A 14701-nucleotide genomic window follows, 5' to 3' on the forward strand; every position below is an offset into this window, starting at 1 on the left:
GGGGTATAGGGGAATTTGAAATATTATTTATAATATAAAAACTTTAATATAAAATTTCTAACTGTGTTGTATTTGTATACAGCAAAGAGAAGTTTAGAGTAATTAGGTATATTTTAATTTAGTTAATTATGTAATAGGTTTAAGTTAGAAAATGAATATGGATGTTGAATTTGATGTTTGTAGTTTTTCTTTTTTCGGTTTTGGAAATAAAATTTAAATTTAAAAAAAGGGGGGGGAGAACCATATTTGATCCGGCCAGCTTCCTCGTTTCAGCTCGTGCTTATTAAAAAGGATGGAGCTGAATCCCATATGCTTTATTTATTGCATTTCTAACCCACCCTTTTTCTCCAAGTTGCTCAGGGTGGCGTACAGGGTTCTCCCTCTCCACATTTAATCGCCACAAACAACCTTGTGAGAGAGGTTCAGCTGAGAGGCAGCGACCGGCCCGAGGTCACCCAGTGATCTTCATCGCCCAGTGGGGATTTGAGCCCTGGTCTCCCAGGTTCATCCAACACTCTAGCCACCCCACCCCACTGCCTCTCTGTTAACTTGCCAGCTTGGTTCAGAACAACAGAGGTAGCGAGAAAACAAAGGGAAAAGTCAGATACAGTGGTGCCTCGCAAGACGAAATTAATTCGTTCCGCAAGTTTTTTCTTCTTGCGAGTTTTTCGTCTTGCGATGCACGGTTTCCCATAGGAATGCATTGAAAATCAATTAATGCGTTCCTAGGGAAACCGCCTTCAGACCAGGTCCGGGGACAGTCTGTCCCCCGACCTCTTCTGAAGGCTGGGGGGGGGGAAACAAGGGCTTTTCTTCCCACCCCCAGCCTTCAGAAGGCTGTTCTGAAGGCTGGTGGTGGGAAGAAAAGCCCTTCTTCCCACCTCCCGCCCCGCAAGCTCCGGGGACAGGAGGGCTTTGCTGCCGACCGCCAGCATTTTAAAAGCCCCTGCTGTCCCGGGGAGATTTTAAAATGCTGGGGGTCGGCAGCGAACGCTTCGCTCCCGCCTGCCAGCATTTTAAAATCTCCCCGGGACAGCGGAGACTTCTCTGCTGTCCCGGGGAGATTTTAAAATGCTGGGGGTCGGCAGCGAACGCTTTGCTCCCGCCCACCAGCATTTTAAGATCGCCCGGGGCAGCGGAGACTTCTCTGCTGTCCCGGGGAGATTTTAAAATGCTGGGGGTCGGCAGTGAACGCTTCGCTCCCGCCCGCCAGCATTTTAAGATCACCCGGGGCAGCGGAGACTTCTCTGCTGTCCCGGGGAGATTTTAAAATGCTGGGGGTCGGCAGTGAACGCTTCGCTCCCGCCCGCCAGCAAGCCCATAGGGAAATTCGTCTTGCGAAGCGCCTCCAAAACAGAAAACCCTTTCGTCTTGCGGGTTTTCTGTCTTGCGAGGCATTCGTCTTGCGGGGTACCACTGTAATAGGTGGTTGCTAACTTTGGGTTAAAGTATCAGGTTAAATTATAAATGGTAGCATTTCACTTCCTTTGTAATGAGCCCTTGTTGCTAAGTATTGGTATAGCATGGACGTTCAGATGTGCTGTTTTACTGTATTATGCCCTAAATGATTTATTGGGGGTGGGATGTACTGTACAATTGTCCCTTGGCAGAATAATAAAGATTTGGATTTGGACTGCATTGACAGAGCAGATTAACTGTACAGTCATACCTCGGGTTGAAGTAGCTTCGGGATAAGTATTTTCGGGTTGCGCGCTGCGGCGACGTTACTTCCGGGTTTCACCGCTCGCGCATGCGCAGACGGTCAAAATGACGTCATGCGCATGTGCAGAAGCGGTGAATCGCGACCCGCGCACGTGCAGACACGGGTTGCATTCGCTTCCAGATGCGAACAGGGCTCCAGAACGGATCCCGTTCACATCCAGAGGTACCACTGCACTTAAAAGCTGTTCCTTACCTTTCCTCTCAAGTCTGCAGTTGTAAACTGCAGAGAGCTGTTCTTTAGGAGCAGTATGTAAATTTAACAAGCAAATAAAATATGGGAAGGGCCTGGTAATAATGGTGATTCTGAATAATGCTGCTGGCAGGCACTTTTAATAATGTTTCAGTTATTACTACATAATACAGTAGCTGTGAACGGGCTGGTATTTCAGATGAGCCACCGTGTTTGAGCAATGTGTGTTCTTAAATAAAGAATCTACCGTTTTCGATGCTGGATAATGGCACCTTCAAATTTCCAGGGTGTGTTGTGTTTTTTTTAATTGTTTGGATTGGAATATATATTTGACTTTCTCTTGCTCAGCTTTCATTTTAAGAAAACCAACTTTTGCAGGTCAGCTCAGATCCCTCCATGTACATTGAAGTGGAGAATGAAATCACCACAGTGGGAGGTTCAAAACTCAGCAGGTTAAAGTGCAACCGGGAAGGAAAGGAATGGGAAACGGTCCTCACCAGTCGAATTCTCTCAGCAGCAGGAAGCTGGTGAGTGTGTGTGTGTGTGTGTGTGTGTGTGCATGTACAAATACAGCCACAACCAGGCCAGGTTGAAGGCATCAACTTGGTATATAAAGCCCTTAATGTCTTGGCATCAGTTTACTCATGGGATCACCTTACCCCATAATCACCTCTTCAGGCGCTGCGATCTGTGGAACCATCTTCTCAGTGCTCAGCGACCTCCTGTTCCCGTGCCCCCAATCACCAAGTCCCAAGGGCAGCTCTCTGACTAGGATAAAAACAAAATTAAAAATACATTCTGCGTGTTCCACAGCTGATGGAATGCCTTGTATTGATAACAGAAGGGCAGGATGGGAATGTCTTTCAGAAATATATTTTAGGTTTTTGGGTGGAAGCTGTCCCGTTCTCCCAAGCTTTCTCTGGGATGCAATTACAGAGATGTTTGTAGCTTTCCCCTCTTGTTTACCATGGAGGTCGGGTTGTGCTTTTTTAAAATGTGTCTTAATTTCTCACTTTCTTGTTGTGTTTTTGTTTTGTGCGCAAGCCACTTTGGGGACTGTTCATGCAAAGCTTGACGTGTCGGTCTTATTAAATAACTGGAAGTTCTGAGTTGATTTCTCTCCCCCGTCCCCTGGCTCTTTTCCAGCAAGGTAGTGAGCGTTGCTTGTGAGAAGCGGACCCTGTCTGTGTTTTCGGCTTGCGGCCGCCGCCTTCTCCCTCCCATCGTATTGCATTCGCCAATCTCCACTTTGCACTGCACGGGCTTCTACATCATGGCTCTCACTACGGCTGCAACCCTCTCCGTCTGGTAAGCACTAAGCTGTCGTCGTTTCAGTGGCCCTCAGGAAGGTTACAGTCAACAGGTGCAGAGGGAGGAATCCAGCGAGTGCAATGGCAGTTGATTCATTTCAGCTTACCAAATGAAGCAATCCCCACTCTCCTTCCCTCTTACACTGTTCTTGGGATTCTCCCATCCCCCACAAGAGCCAATTTTGGGGGCAAGGGAGACAGTGGGGGGACCTCATTGTGCTAGCACAACTCCTTGCCTGAACTTCCTCTGGCATGACTCGTTTGTTGAACTTGACCCAGAGAAACAACAGAGAAAGGAGGTGTGTGGAGGCATGGGAAGCATATGTGATTATTTCCATTGCACTTACTTTGCAATAAGCCCAGGGTCACCAACATGCTGCCCATGGGCATCACTCTGCCTGCCAGTCCCTCCTCTGGCACCTGCAAAAGGTGTCCTTCAATATCCTGAAAGACCTACATTGGCTCCAGGTATGTTTCCGAGCACAAATCAAAGTCTTGGTGCTGGCCTTTAAAGCTCTAAACAGCCTCGGCCCAGTATACCTGAAGGAGCGTCTCCACCCCCATCTTTCAGCCAGGACACCAAGGGCCTTCTGGCAGTTCCCTCACTGCGAGAAGTGAGGTTACAGGGAACCAGGCAGAGGGCCTTTTCAGTATTGGCGCCCACCCTGTGGAACGCCCTCCCATCAGATGTCAAGGAAATAAGCAACTATCTGACTTTTAGAAGACATCTGAAGGCAGTCCTGTTTAGGAAAGTTTTAAATGTTTGATTATTTTTTAAAATATATATATTGTTGGGAAACACCCAGAATGGCTGGGGAAACCCAGCCAGATGGGCAGGGTATAAATAATAAATTGTTATCCCTTCTGAAATCCACAATATATGGGAGGCTGTTGGCTCCCTTCTTGCTCCCTTTGTTTTTGGACTGCCTCAGCCTCTCCTATACTGAGCATACCTATATTTTATTGGATGCCAGGACTGGACACCTACCTTCCATTGGGAGCAGAGCTGAGGTGCAAAGGGTTTCTCTCTGTGAGCAAGCATGGTGGCAACTGTAGCGATAATGAGAGGGTTGGGGTGGAGATCTAGAGGTTTCCTGGAAAAGGTGAATGAGGAAATAAAGAGAGGTGGTCACTCAGAGGCATTCCAGGACGCAATTCTAGTTATAAGAGGCATCAAGGGGAAATTTGAGGAAGCAGGAAGCTTTGGGGTAGCTGAGGGTCGTATGTGTGGAGGAAACACCAAGATGGAAAATGGACCTTGTTCAGACTCGCTGAAAACAAGCTAACACTGACACCATCTCCCATGGGGGGATGGCCTTCTGGATCAGGCGAAGGGCCATCTAATCCCGCATCTTGTTCTCACAAGCAGGACCTCAACACAAGAGTCCTTTCCCCACCTGTGATTCCCATCAACTGGCATTCAGGGGCTTACTGCCTCTGATGGCGGACGCAGAACATAGTCATTGCAGCTTGTAGCCAGGGGTAGCCTTATCCTCTAATCTTTCAGTACAGCTTCTCAAAAGCAGGACCTGGTTCATCTCAGGCTTTTCCATGTGAGCCGGTGCCACTGAAGCGATAGTCCCCTGGATCTTACCAAGAATTATATTGGTGCGACACTTCGCATCCTATGAGGCTGGTGCCAACGTTCCAGCGGCAATTCCTTGGTTTTCAGTTTAAATATTTTACCGTGCCGTGTTTCAGTTTCTCCCTTTGCAGAAATGCCTCTTCTGTGTTTTGCTGAACTGAAATGCCATTCCCTTTCTGTGCTTTCCAGGAATGCTCAAAAACAGGCAGTAGTGGTGAAAGACGAGTCCCTGCAAACAATTTTAGCAGGTAACGAAATTATTTCCAGTTAGGGGTGCTTTGTAGTGCTATGCATTAAACCAGGCATGGGCAGACTCGCCCCTCCAGATGTTTTGGGGCTACAACTCCCATCATCCCTGACCACTGGTCCTGTTAGCTAGGGATGATGGGAGTTGTAGTCCCAAAACATCTGGCAGGCCGAGTTTGCCTATGCCTACATTAAGCATCCTGTGTGGTCAAAACACATCACCCTAACACTTCATTGCCACTTATCCCCCTACTCCTTCTCCTTTTCATCCCCCTCCACATTTATTTTCTTCAGACATGATGGATTCTACCCAACTAAGTTCTACTTAGACTTGTAACCCTGCTCTTGACTTTGCTCCAAGGAAGTCTCATTATCTGATTTGATTTTTATAGGAAGCGAAACAACTGTGTCTCAGATCTTGTTGACACAGCATGGCATCCCTTTAATGAACATGTCTGATGGAAAAGCCTATTGCTTTAACCCTTCTCTGTCTTCTTGGTAAGCACCTAAAGGAGGGGGGGAAATGGGTTTGTTGAGTGCGTTCCTTTGTCCGAGGGGGGAAGCTCTAAACTTGAAAGCCAACCTTTGTTTATTTGTTTATTTAGAGCATTTGTATCTCGCTCTTCAGCCAGTGTAGGCTCCCGGCATGTCTTGCATATAATCAATTAAAACAAGACAGTTCCTTTCTGCAGGCTTACAGTATTAAAAGAGAGAGAGAGAAGATACAAAAGGGGAAACAGGCAGGGAAGGAAGTTGGGGGAATCAAACTCAGGCACCTGTTCTTAAACAGCTGTTCTTACAATGATCTGCTGGCACGGTTTGGGGGCAAGAGGTGCCTGATGGAGCCGGGCTTTTATCAAAGCCAATGGAATGAACCCTTCTTCTCATCTCTTCCTCTGAGGCAGTCTGCTGGAGTGGCAGACTGCCCCCGTCCCAGGTGACAGGTGAGGTAGAAGAGGCCTGATGGGAACGGCCTCGTTTGTGACCCTCTGCTTTACCCAAAACATGTTTGCAAGCCACAATTTCCTGCCTAAGCAAACAGCTTTGAGCACTTTGGGTTGAGACCCTAGGTAAAGGTAAAGGGACCCCTGACCATTAGGTCCAGTTGTGGCCGACTGTGGGGTTGCGGCGCTCATCTTGCTTTATTGGCCGAGGGAGCCAGCGTACAGCTTCCAGGTCATGTGGCCAGCATGACTAAGCCGCTTCTGGCGAACCAGAGCAGCACACGGAAACGCCGTTTACCTTCCCGCTGGAGCGGTGCCTATTTATCTACTTGCACTTTGACGTGCTTTCGAACTGCTAGGTTGGCAGGAGCAGGGACCGAGCAACGGGAGCTCACCCCGTCGCGGGGATTCGAACCGCTGACCTTCTGATCGGCAAGCCCTAGGCTCTGTGGTTTAACCCACAGAGCCACCCGTGTCGGTTGAGACCCTACTTGTGTATAAATATTAAAACTAAGTAAATATCCCCCCTCTCATTTCAATTTAATCCCCTCCCCACCCCCTCCTTTTTAATCACCTCCAAATCTTTTTTTGTCTTTCCAGGAACCTTGTTTCTGACAAGCAGGAGACTCTAGCGCAATGTGCGGACTTCAGGAACAGTTTGCCATCGCAGGAGGCTATGCTGTGTTCAGGACCGTTAGCTATAATACAAGGGAGAACGTCTAAGTATGGACTTACTAAGCCTCGTCTTTTTGTTATTGTTGATGCCTCCCCAGTAGTTTCCGTGGCGTTATCCCTGGCAAGTAGCCAAATTTTGCATAGCTGGTGGCTAGTTTATTCCTCAAGGTTCGCACGCCCTTCTCACTTGGTGCAAAACCTAATTGTGAGAATCTAGAGCCACAAAAGCATAGAGCCACTGCCCTACTGGATTGGATTAAAGGTCTTTTTAGTCCCGCATTCTGTTCCCATCTGGAGGGCCAGGGAATAAAGACCAAGTGTGTGTAACTGAAGTAATTGAATAAAGGTAAAGGACCCCTGACCATTAGGTCCAGTCGTGACCGACTCTGGGGTTGCGGCGCTCATCTCGCTTTGTTGGCCGAGGGAGCCGGCGTACAGCTTCCGGGTCATGTGGCCAGCATGACTAAGCCGCTTCTGGCGAACCAGAGCAGCGCACGGAAACGCCGTTTACCTTCCCGCTGGAGCGGTACCTATTTATCTACTTGCACTGACGTGCTTTCGAACTGCTAGGTGGGCAGGTGCAGGGACTGAGCAACGGGAGCTCACCCCGTCGCGGGGATTTGAACCACCAACCTTCTGATCAGCAAGCCCTAGGCTCTGTGGTTTAACCCACAGCGCCACCCTCGTCCCTTAAGTAATTTAATAGTCACCCCCTGTTTACCCTGGTGGCCTTTTTCCTTCCTCTGTTGTCTCCCTCCTCTCTCCCTTTACGCTGTGAGCTGTTTTGGGTAAGGACCTGCCCCTTTTTGTGAAGCTCCATCTACAGGGACGATCCAATATTAATGGCAATTATTCAGAAGCATCTGCTATTGTTGGCTTGCTGTTGCAAGCACAGATAGCTTCTGGCTCGTGCAATCCTTCGTCCCCCTCCATTCCCGATTTGTGAGCAGAAGCTTCTGATCTCTTGGCGAAGCTGTGTGGAGGTGGAGCAGGGAAGAGAGAGTGAGAGCTCAAGGTTGCTGTTGAGTACAACATAGATACGGACACCTACAGTTGAAGCAGTTGCTTCTTCCCTTCTGAAAAGATTTCTGTCACTGCTCTTCATTGCAGCTCCGGGAGGCAAGCGGCAAGATTGTTCTCCATGCCTCATTTGGTGCAGCAGGAAACGACTCTGGCGTATCTGGAGAGTCAGGTAGCTGCAGCGCTGACTTTACAGTCAAGTCACGAATACCGCCACTGGCTCCTTATCTATGCACGGTATCTAGTTAATGAAGGTGAGGCTCCGAGTGTGTATGTATGTGCTTCTTTGAGCAAATTTAACGAAGGAAGGAAGGAAGGAAGGAAGGAAGGAAGGAGAAAAAAGAGAAAACATTAGCACACTTTAATGAACATTAATATATCTCTATCGCTTTAGACATATATAAGTTGATAGATATTTATTTAATTATTAGATTTTATATACCACCGTTCATCAGAAGATACCAGGGCGGTTCACAAGATAAAAATTCAAGATAAAAAAGCACAAATAAATGGTTAAAACAGAAACAATAAAGCAATATCCCCCCCCCATCCCACAAACACATTAAAAAAGCTGTAGAATATGAATTGTCCGAAAGCCTGCTCGAAGAGGAACGTTGTCACCTGGCGCCTAAAAATATATATGCCATCCAGATTTCCTGGCAGGTATCCAAACAAAATTGACATCTGTAAGAAGCGCATTAAAATAGCAAGGGCAGTCAGCTCCTTAGACCACCGCAGAATAAATGGTGGGTGTTTAAATGGTGGGGGAGATACCTTTCCCTCCCCCTTCCATGTTTCTCTCAATGCTGCTTATGCATCTCTTGTTTGAGAGTTTTTCTCCCCAACTCACCTTTGTTGCCTTAGCCCCCTTGTCAGCACCATGGTCAGCAACTGGTCCCTCTCCTTATGCGCTGAGTTGCTGCAAACTGACCCTCAAGGAACTCCTGCCCCTACAGACCCTCCCAGATGTTACAGTGAGCAGAGGCGGCTCTCCGCTGCCCTCAGAATTTTGGGGGGAATAGATGTGGCCAGGAGAGCTGCTAATTTGTCAGATTCCCTCTCCAAGAGGTGCATCAGGAACCATCATTACAGTGGTACCTCTGGATACGAACTTTGTTCCGGGGGTCCATTCTTATCCTGAAACATTCATATCCAGAGGTGCGCTGTTCTGTGCAGGCACGGGCAGCGGTAGCCCGTTTCCGTACAGGCGCCGGCAGCGGAAACCTTTCCTTTACAGTCAGACCTCGGGTTACAGGTGCTTCAGGTTGCGTTTTTTCGGGTTGCAGACCGCCGAAATCTGGAAGTACCGGAACGGGTTACTTCTGGGTTTCGGCAGTTGCACATGCGCAGAAGCGCTAAATTGCACTTTGTGCATGCGCAGAAGCACCGAATCGCAACCCACGTGTGCACAGACACGCCGTTGCGGACAATGCGGGTTGCGGACGATGCGGGTTGCGAACGTGCATCCCGCACGGATCATGTTCGCAACCCGAGCATCTACTGTAGAGTGGTACCTTAGATTAAGTACTTAATTCGTTCCAGAGGTCCATACTTAACCTCAAACTGTACTTAACCTGAAGCACCACTTTAGCTAATAGGGCCTCCTGCTGTCACCGTGCCGCCGGAACACGATTTCTGTTTCATCCTGAAGCAAAGTTCTTAACCTGAAGCACTATTTCTGGGTTAGCGGAGTCTGTAACCTGAAGCGTATGCAACCTGAGGTACCACTGTACTTCCGGGTTTGTTGTGTGCGTAGCCCAAAGCATTCGCAAAAGGGGCAGTTCATATCCAGAGATACCACGGTATGTAGTTTCTGCCATATGTTGAAGATGAACCTCTTTACCCTTGTCTTTGACACCGAACATGCATATTTTAAGGACCCACCTTATTCCCATGACTCTCAATTTGTCTTAAACTGTTTTACATACTGTGTTTTTAAATTGTTGCACCCTAGCCTGGGACCTTATGGTGCAGAGCAGGCAATAAATCAAATCTAATAATAGTAAATATGCTTGGATTCAACTGAAGCAATTTAGCTGCCTCTGAGTTTTTTCCTGATATTAACTTGGCTAGCTCAGTCACAAAGTCAGTCCTTCGAAGAATGGAATAATATGCAGTGTCACTATCCATTTCTGGTTCTTCAGTGTGAATCAGACAATAGACAGAACCTTAACTGTCATGAACATGGATGGTCAACTTTAAAAAAAAAACCACAACCAAGTTCATAACAAATTCTTAGCTCTGTCTTCTTGTTTTTGTCCTATTTCTTACTCAAGCAATTTACTTTACTCCTGGAAATCTTGTAAGGGCTGCCCTCACTACATTCTGCTATATGATTTATGCAAAGGATTTTATTGTGATGCCTCTGAACATGATTTCACCTTCTGTCTTTTGTTAGGGTTTGAATATCGATTGCGGGAATTATGCAAGGATTTATTGGGTCCAGTCCACAGCTCAGCTGGAAGTCAGTGGGAAGCAACTGTTGTGGTAAGGTGGCTTCCTTTCAGAATAGATTACACAAATTCCTTGCCTCTCTCTCTTCCTTTGTGACGCGGCAAAGTTACCAAGGAGAAGGTCCAAAACATACAGTCCTGGCATTCTGACAATCCAGCCACTCATCAAACAAGCAATCATTTATCATACAGTCAGAGACCCACCAAAAACAGAGCAGAGAAAGAATAAAATCACACTTGTTTAAAATACAATACAATGCACAAGGTGAAACATATACATATGGGTTACAAACTACAACTAAATGAGAGCATCATATTCTAATATCAGCCAAGAAAAGTTTCAGGTACCATTCTGGTGTCCTTCCTGGGTGTTCCTGATAAGAGATGGCAAAGTAGTCTGTCAGGGAACTGACATCGGAGGGAGAGGCGAAGGGGAGGCTCCCAGATGATGCTGGCGAAGGACCCAGCAGCAGGGGGAGAAACAGCTCAGTAGAGGGGGAAGCCATTCAGCGCAACACCAGGGATGAAGGGGGGCAGACGGGGGAATTGGAGAGAGGGCTCCAGGACTCTTCACTGGACATCAGTGAGGAGAGCCCAGGTCCTCCGCTACCCACGCCTTCCCTGCACAGAAGACTCCCGCGCAGTGAGAGGAGGAGGAGACTGGGTGTCAAACAACTTTTATGTTGGAAGAGGTTCAAGAAACGCCCACTGACGGATTCTGCCAGTGACTGAGGCAGCCACGATGAGAAGGAGCTGTGCAGTCAGAAAGGTTTAACAAGGCAAATTAACCGAGAAAGGCACCAGCTTACGCACGAGTAACTCATACCTATTACATAGTCTATTACATTCTACTCCATGAACGTCACTTTCAAAGAAAACAGGACCCAACTTTTCAACTACTTCACCTGCAATGGGACACAGGCAGCCCTTATCTGGGACACCTGGATGACGCCCTTCCAATATTGCTGAAGGGAGACAGTTATATCTGCCTTTAAAATAGATGGCGATATTTGGGGATAGTCAAATTACCTAGCAGTAGAATAAAAACCCGTTATCTCCATTCAGAACACAAGCGTCAAAATTGAACTCAGTAGTTTTACCCAGGCATTCCTTTGCTCACAAACTGCCACATTAAGGACCGCAACAATCGTGTCCTGGGAGGCTGAAATCTTCTGCTACTCTCTTGTGAATACTGTCCTTCCTGATGTCAGATCTGTGTCCTTTCTCTTGCCGCTGAGAATTGTATTGGTTGAGAGCTACAAATTAATGTTGCTTTTGTAAATATACATACAGTGGTGCCTCGCAAGACGAAAAGAATCCGTTCCGCGAGTCTCTTAGTCTTGCGGTTTTTTCGTCTTGCGAAGCAAGCCCATTAGCGGCTTAGCGCTATTAGCGGCTTAGCGGGCTTAGCGGATCAGCTGATAAGCGGCTTAGCGGCTTGGGGAAAAGGGGGGGGGTGAGGGAAAAAAACCCTGCAGGAACTCGCAAGACATTTTCGTCTTGCGAAGCAAGCCCATAGGAAATTCGTTTTGCGAAGCACCTCCAAAACAGAAAACCCTTTCGTCTAGCGGGTTTTCCGTCTTGCGGGGCACCACTGTATATATAAACAAAACAAGGAAAAGCATAAGTATTAATAGTCAGTACTGTCATCCCATTAGTTGTGGAGAGGCTTTTAATGTGTTTTAATTCGTTGGAAGCTGTCTAAAGTGGATGGGGCAACCCAGTCTGATGGGTGGCATATAAATAATAATAATAATAATAATAATAATAATAATAATAATAATAATAATAATAATAATTTATTATTTATACCCCGCCCATCTGGCTGGGTTTCCCCAGCCACTCTGGGCGGCTTCCAACTGAATATGAAAAACAGTACAGCTTCAAACATTAAAAACTTCCCTAAAGAGGGCTGCCTTCAGATGACTTTTAAAAGTAAAATAGTTGTTTATTGCTTTGACATCTGCTGGGAGGGCGTTCCACAGGGCAGGCGCCACTACCGAGAACGCCCTCTGTTGGTTCCCTGTAACCTTACTTCTCGCAATGAGGGAACCGCCAGAAGGCCCTCGGTGCTGGATCTCAGTGTCCGGGCTGAACAATGGGGATGGAGACGCTCCTTCAGGTATACTGGACCGAGGCCATTTAGGGCTTTAAAGGTCAGCACCAACACTTTGAATTGTGCTCGGAAACGTACTGGGAGCCAATGCAGATCTCTCAGAACCGGTGTTATGTGGACTGTATTATTACAGTCAAACCTCAGTTGTCAAACATAATGCGTTCTGGAAGCCTGTTCGGCTTCCGAAATGTTCGACAACCAAGTCGCAGCTTCCAGTTGGTTGCAGGAGCTTCCTGCACCCAAGCAGAAGCCACCTCAGACATCCAGCTTCCAAAAAACATTTGAAAACCGGAGCATTTAGCTGTGGGTTTTTGGCATTTGGGAGCCAAAACATTCCAAAAACGCAGGCGTTTGGGAGCCGAGGTTTGACTGTATATTATTATTTTCTAGGGTTTTTTCCCTGTGAAGAAAGAGAAGGAAACCCAGCTACCCAGGGCACGTTTCACTTGTCTTTGAGGGCTAATAGTCCCTTATTTTCAACCAGTTAATTCACAGCTTTCCAATCTGTGTGTCACGACATGTTAGTGTGTCAGTGGCAGTGTGTAGGTGTGTCATGCAAACATTTCCCACGCTCCTCCTGGGGCTGGAAAGGGGTTAGTTTAACGTCCTGTTTGCTAGTAAAAACTGAATTACTGTGTTGCGAAACGATGCATGTCTAAAAAGCGTGTCGCCAATGTGAAGAGTTAGGAAAGCTCTGAGTTAATTTGATGGCGAGGCCGGAAGCGGAAGCCGCCTGCCTCTCCAATGCAGGACCCAATTTGTCTTATGTCGGGAGGCAACAACAAGCATGTTGCTGGCTGCTCCCAGGGATGAGCAGTTGGGTCCTATTCCTCCACCCACCTACCTGTTACGATATAGAAGCAATGCGGCAGCGAGCTGGTAGCTTCAAAGCAAAACATAAATGGGAATGTTGGGACTGTTCCGTGGGGAACAGAGGGACAGTCTATTCACAGTGCGAAGCACCGGAATTAGCTCAGAGTGTAATATGAGCTGTACAGGAAGTACAGGAGGAGTTTGACTCTCAGCTGTTGGAGTTTGAAGAGAGCAGACGTGTTTTTCTGTAACGCTGCAAAGACAGAAATAAAGACATGTAAATACGTTTCTGTCTATCTCTTTCCCCTGCCCACGGGGGGGGGGGGCAGGAAAGAGAGGTGTGTCCTTCTCACGCTGAGGAGGATCGCCGATCGCGACCTCTGCCTGGATCCTGCCGGAGAATGCAGACAGGGAGGTCAACTGGTGATTCAAGCCGGGTGCCTGGAGAGTGACCAGTTTCTCCTGATAATGGCTTGAATCCCGACACTACCTGTGTGATTATCCTTGGGCATGTATGTGAGCCAGTGCCTGCTTGGGAACATTATGCGTCAATTTGTTCTCTGTGAGTGATATGAAGCACTTTCCAGCACAACTGTGACCCTCTAGTTTTTCATGCAAGACGTCCTCCAGGCAGCCACTTACTTTGGGACAGTTGACGCAGAAAGAGAAAGCCCCCAATCTGCACAAGCCCACCATAGCTATAGGGACGCGGGTGGCGTTGTGGTTTAAACCACGGAGCCTAGGGCTTGCCGATCGGAAGGCCAGCGGTTCGAATCCCTGCGACAGGGTGAGCTCCTGTTGCTCAGTCCCAGCACCTGCCAACCTAGCAGTTCGAAAGCATACCAGTGCAAGTAGATAAATAGGTACTGCTCCGGTGGGAAGGTAAACGGCGTTTCCGTGCGCTGCTCTGGTTTCGCCAGAAGCTGCTCAGTCATGCTGGCCACATGATCCGGAAAAACTGGACAAATGTCGGCTCCCTTGGCCAGTAAAGCGAGATGAGTGCTGCAACCCCAGAGTCGTTCACAACTGAACTTAACTGTCAGGGGTCCTTTAGATTTACCTTTTATCATAGCTATACAGGTGATTCCCCACTTACACAGGGGAGAGCACCCTCCAAACACCCTTGAAATGCCCTCTCTGCCACTGTCTCTCCAATCCAGATTTTAAAAACCCATACACTTTACCAAAAATTTCCACGACTGGAATTGAAGCTCTGGGGCCGGCAGAAGGCTGGAGGACACACACAGTTGCTGCTGCTGCTGCGCTACCACACACATTAGATGTTAGGTGGGGAGGCAGAGCAGCCTAAACAAAGCCCCACTGAGCATCCAGTCTCTTCTCCGTCCTTACTGATGTCCTCTTAGGGCTTTGTGGAACATCTCCTCGCAAGCCACAAGGACTCCAGCTCTCCTCTTCCATTTCCTGGTATGAATTAAATTACCGTATTTTTTGCTCTATAAGACTCACTTTTTCCCTCTTAAAAAGTAAGGGGAAATGTGTGTGCTTCTTATGGAGCGAATCCAGGCTGCGCAGTTATCCCAGAAGCCAGAACAGCAAGAGGGATCGCTGCTTTCGCTGCGCAGCGATCCCTCTTGCTGTTCTGGCTTCTGGGATTCAGAATATTCTT

General features: G+C 47.7%; 1 protein-coding gene across 1 annotated transcript in view; it reads left to right on the plus strand.

Annotated features, from left to right (window-relative positions):
• The window catches only part of HIRA (histone cell cycle regulator), a 64767-nt gene that overhangs the window by 48879 nt on the left and 1187 nt on the right, over positions 1 to 14701 (plus strand). The window contains exons 18-24 of the mRNA XM_081174755.1: positions 2291 to 2439; positions 3059 to 3220; positions 4997 to 5055; positions 5446 to 5551; positions 6598 to 6720; positions 7783 to 7946; positions 10091 to 10179. Of these exons, the coding sequence (XP_081030881.1) occupies positions 2291 to 2439; positions 3059 to 3220; positions 4997 to 5055; positions 5446 to 5551; positions 6598 to 6720; positions 7783 to 7946; positions 10091 to 10179 (852 nt within the window). The remainder of the gene's footprint in view (positions 1 to 2290; positions 2440 to 3058; positions 3221 to 4996; positions 5056 to 5445; positions 5552 to 6597; positions 6721 to 7782; positions 7947 to 10090; positions 10180 to 14701) is intronic.

Source organism: Podarcis bocagei (genome assembly GCF_964188305.1).
Source record: "Podarcis bocagei genome assembly, chromosome: 16".
In the NCBI taxonomy this organism is placed as follows: domain Eukaryota; kingdom Metazoa; phylum Chordata; class Lepidosauria; order Squamata; family Lacertidae; genus Podarcis; species Podarcis bocagei.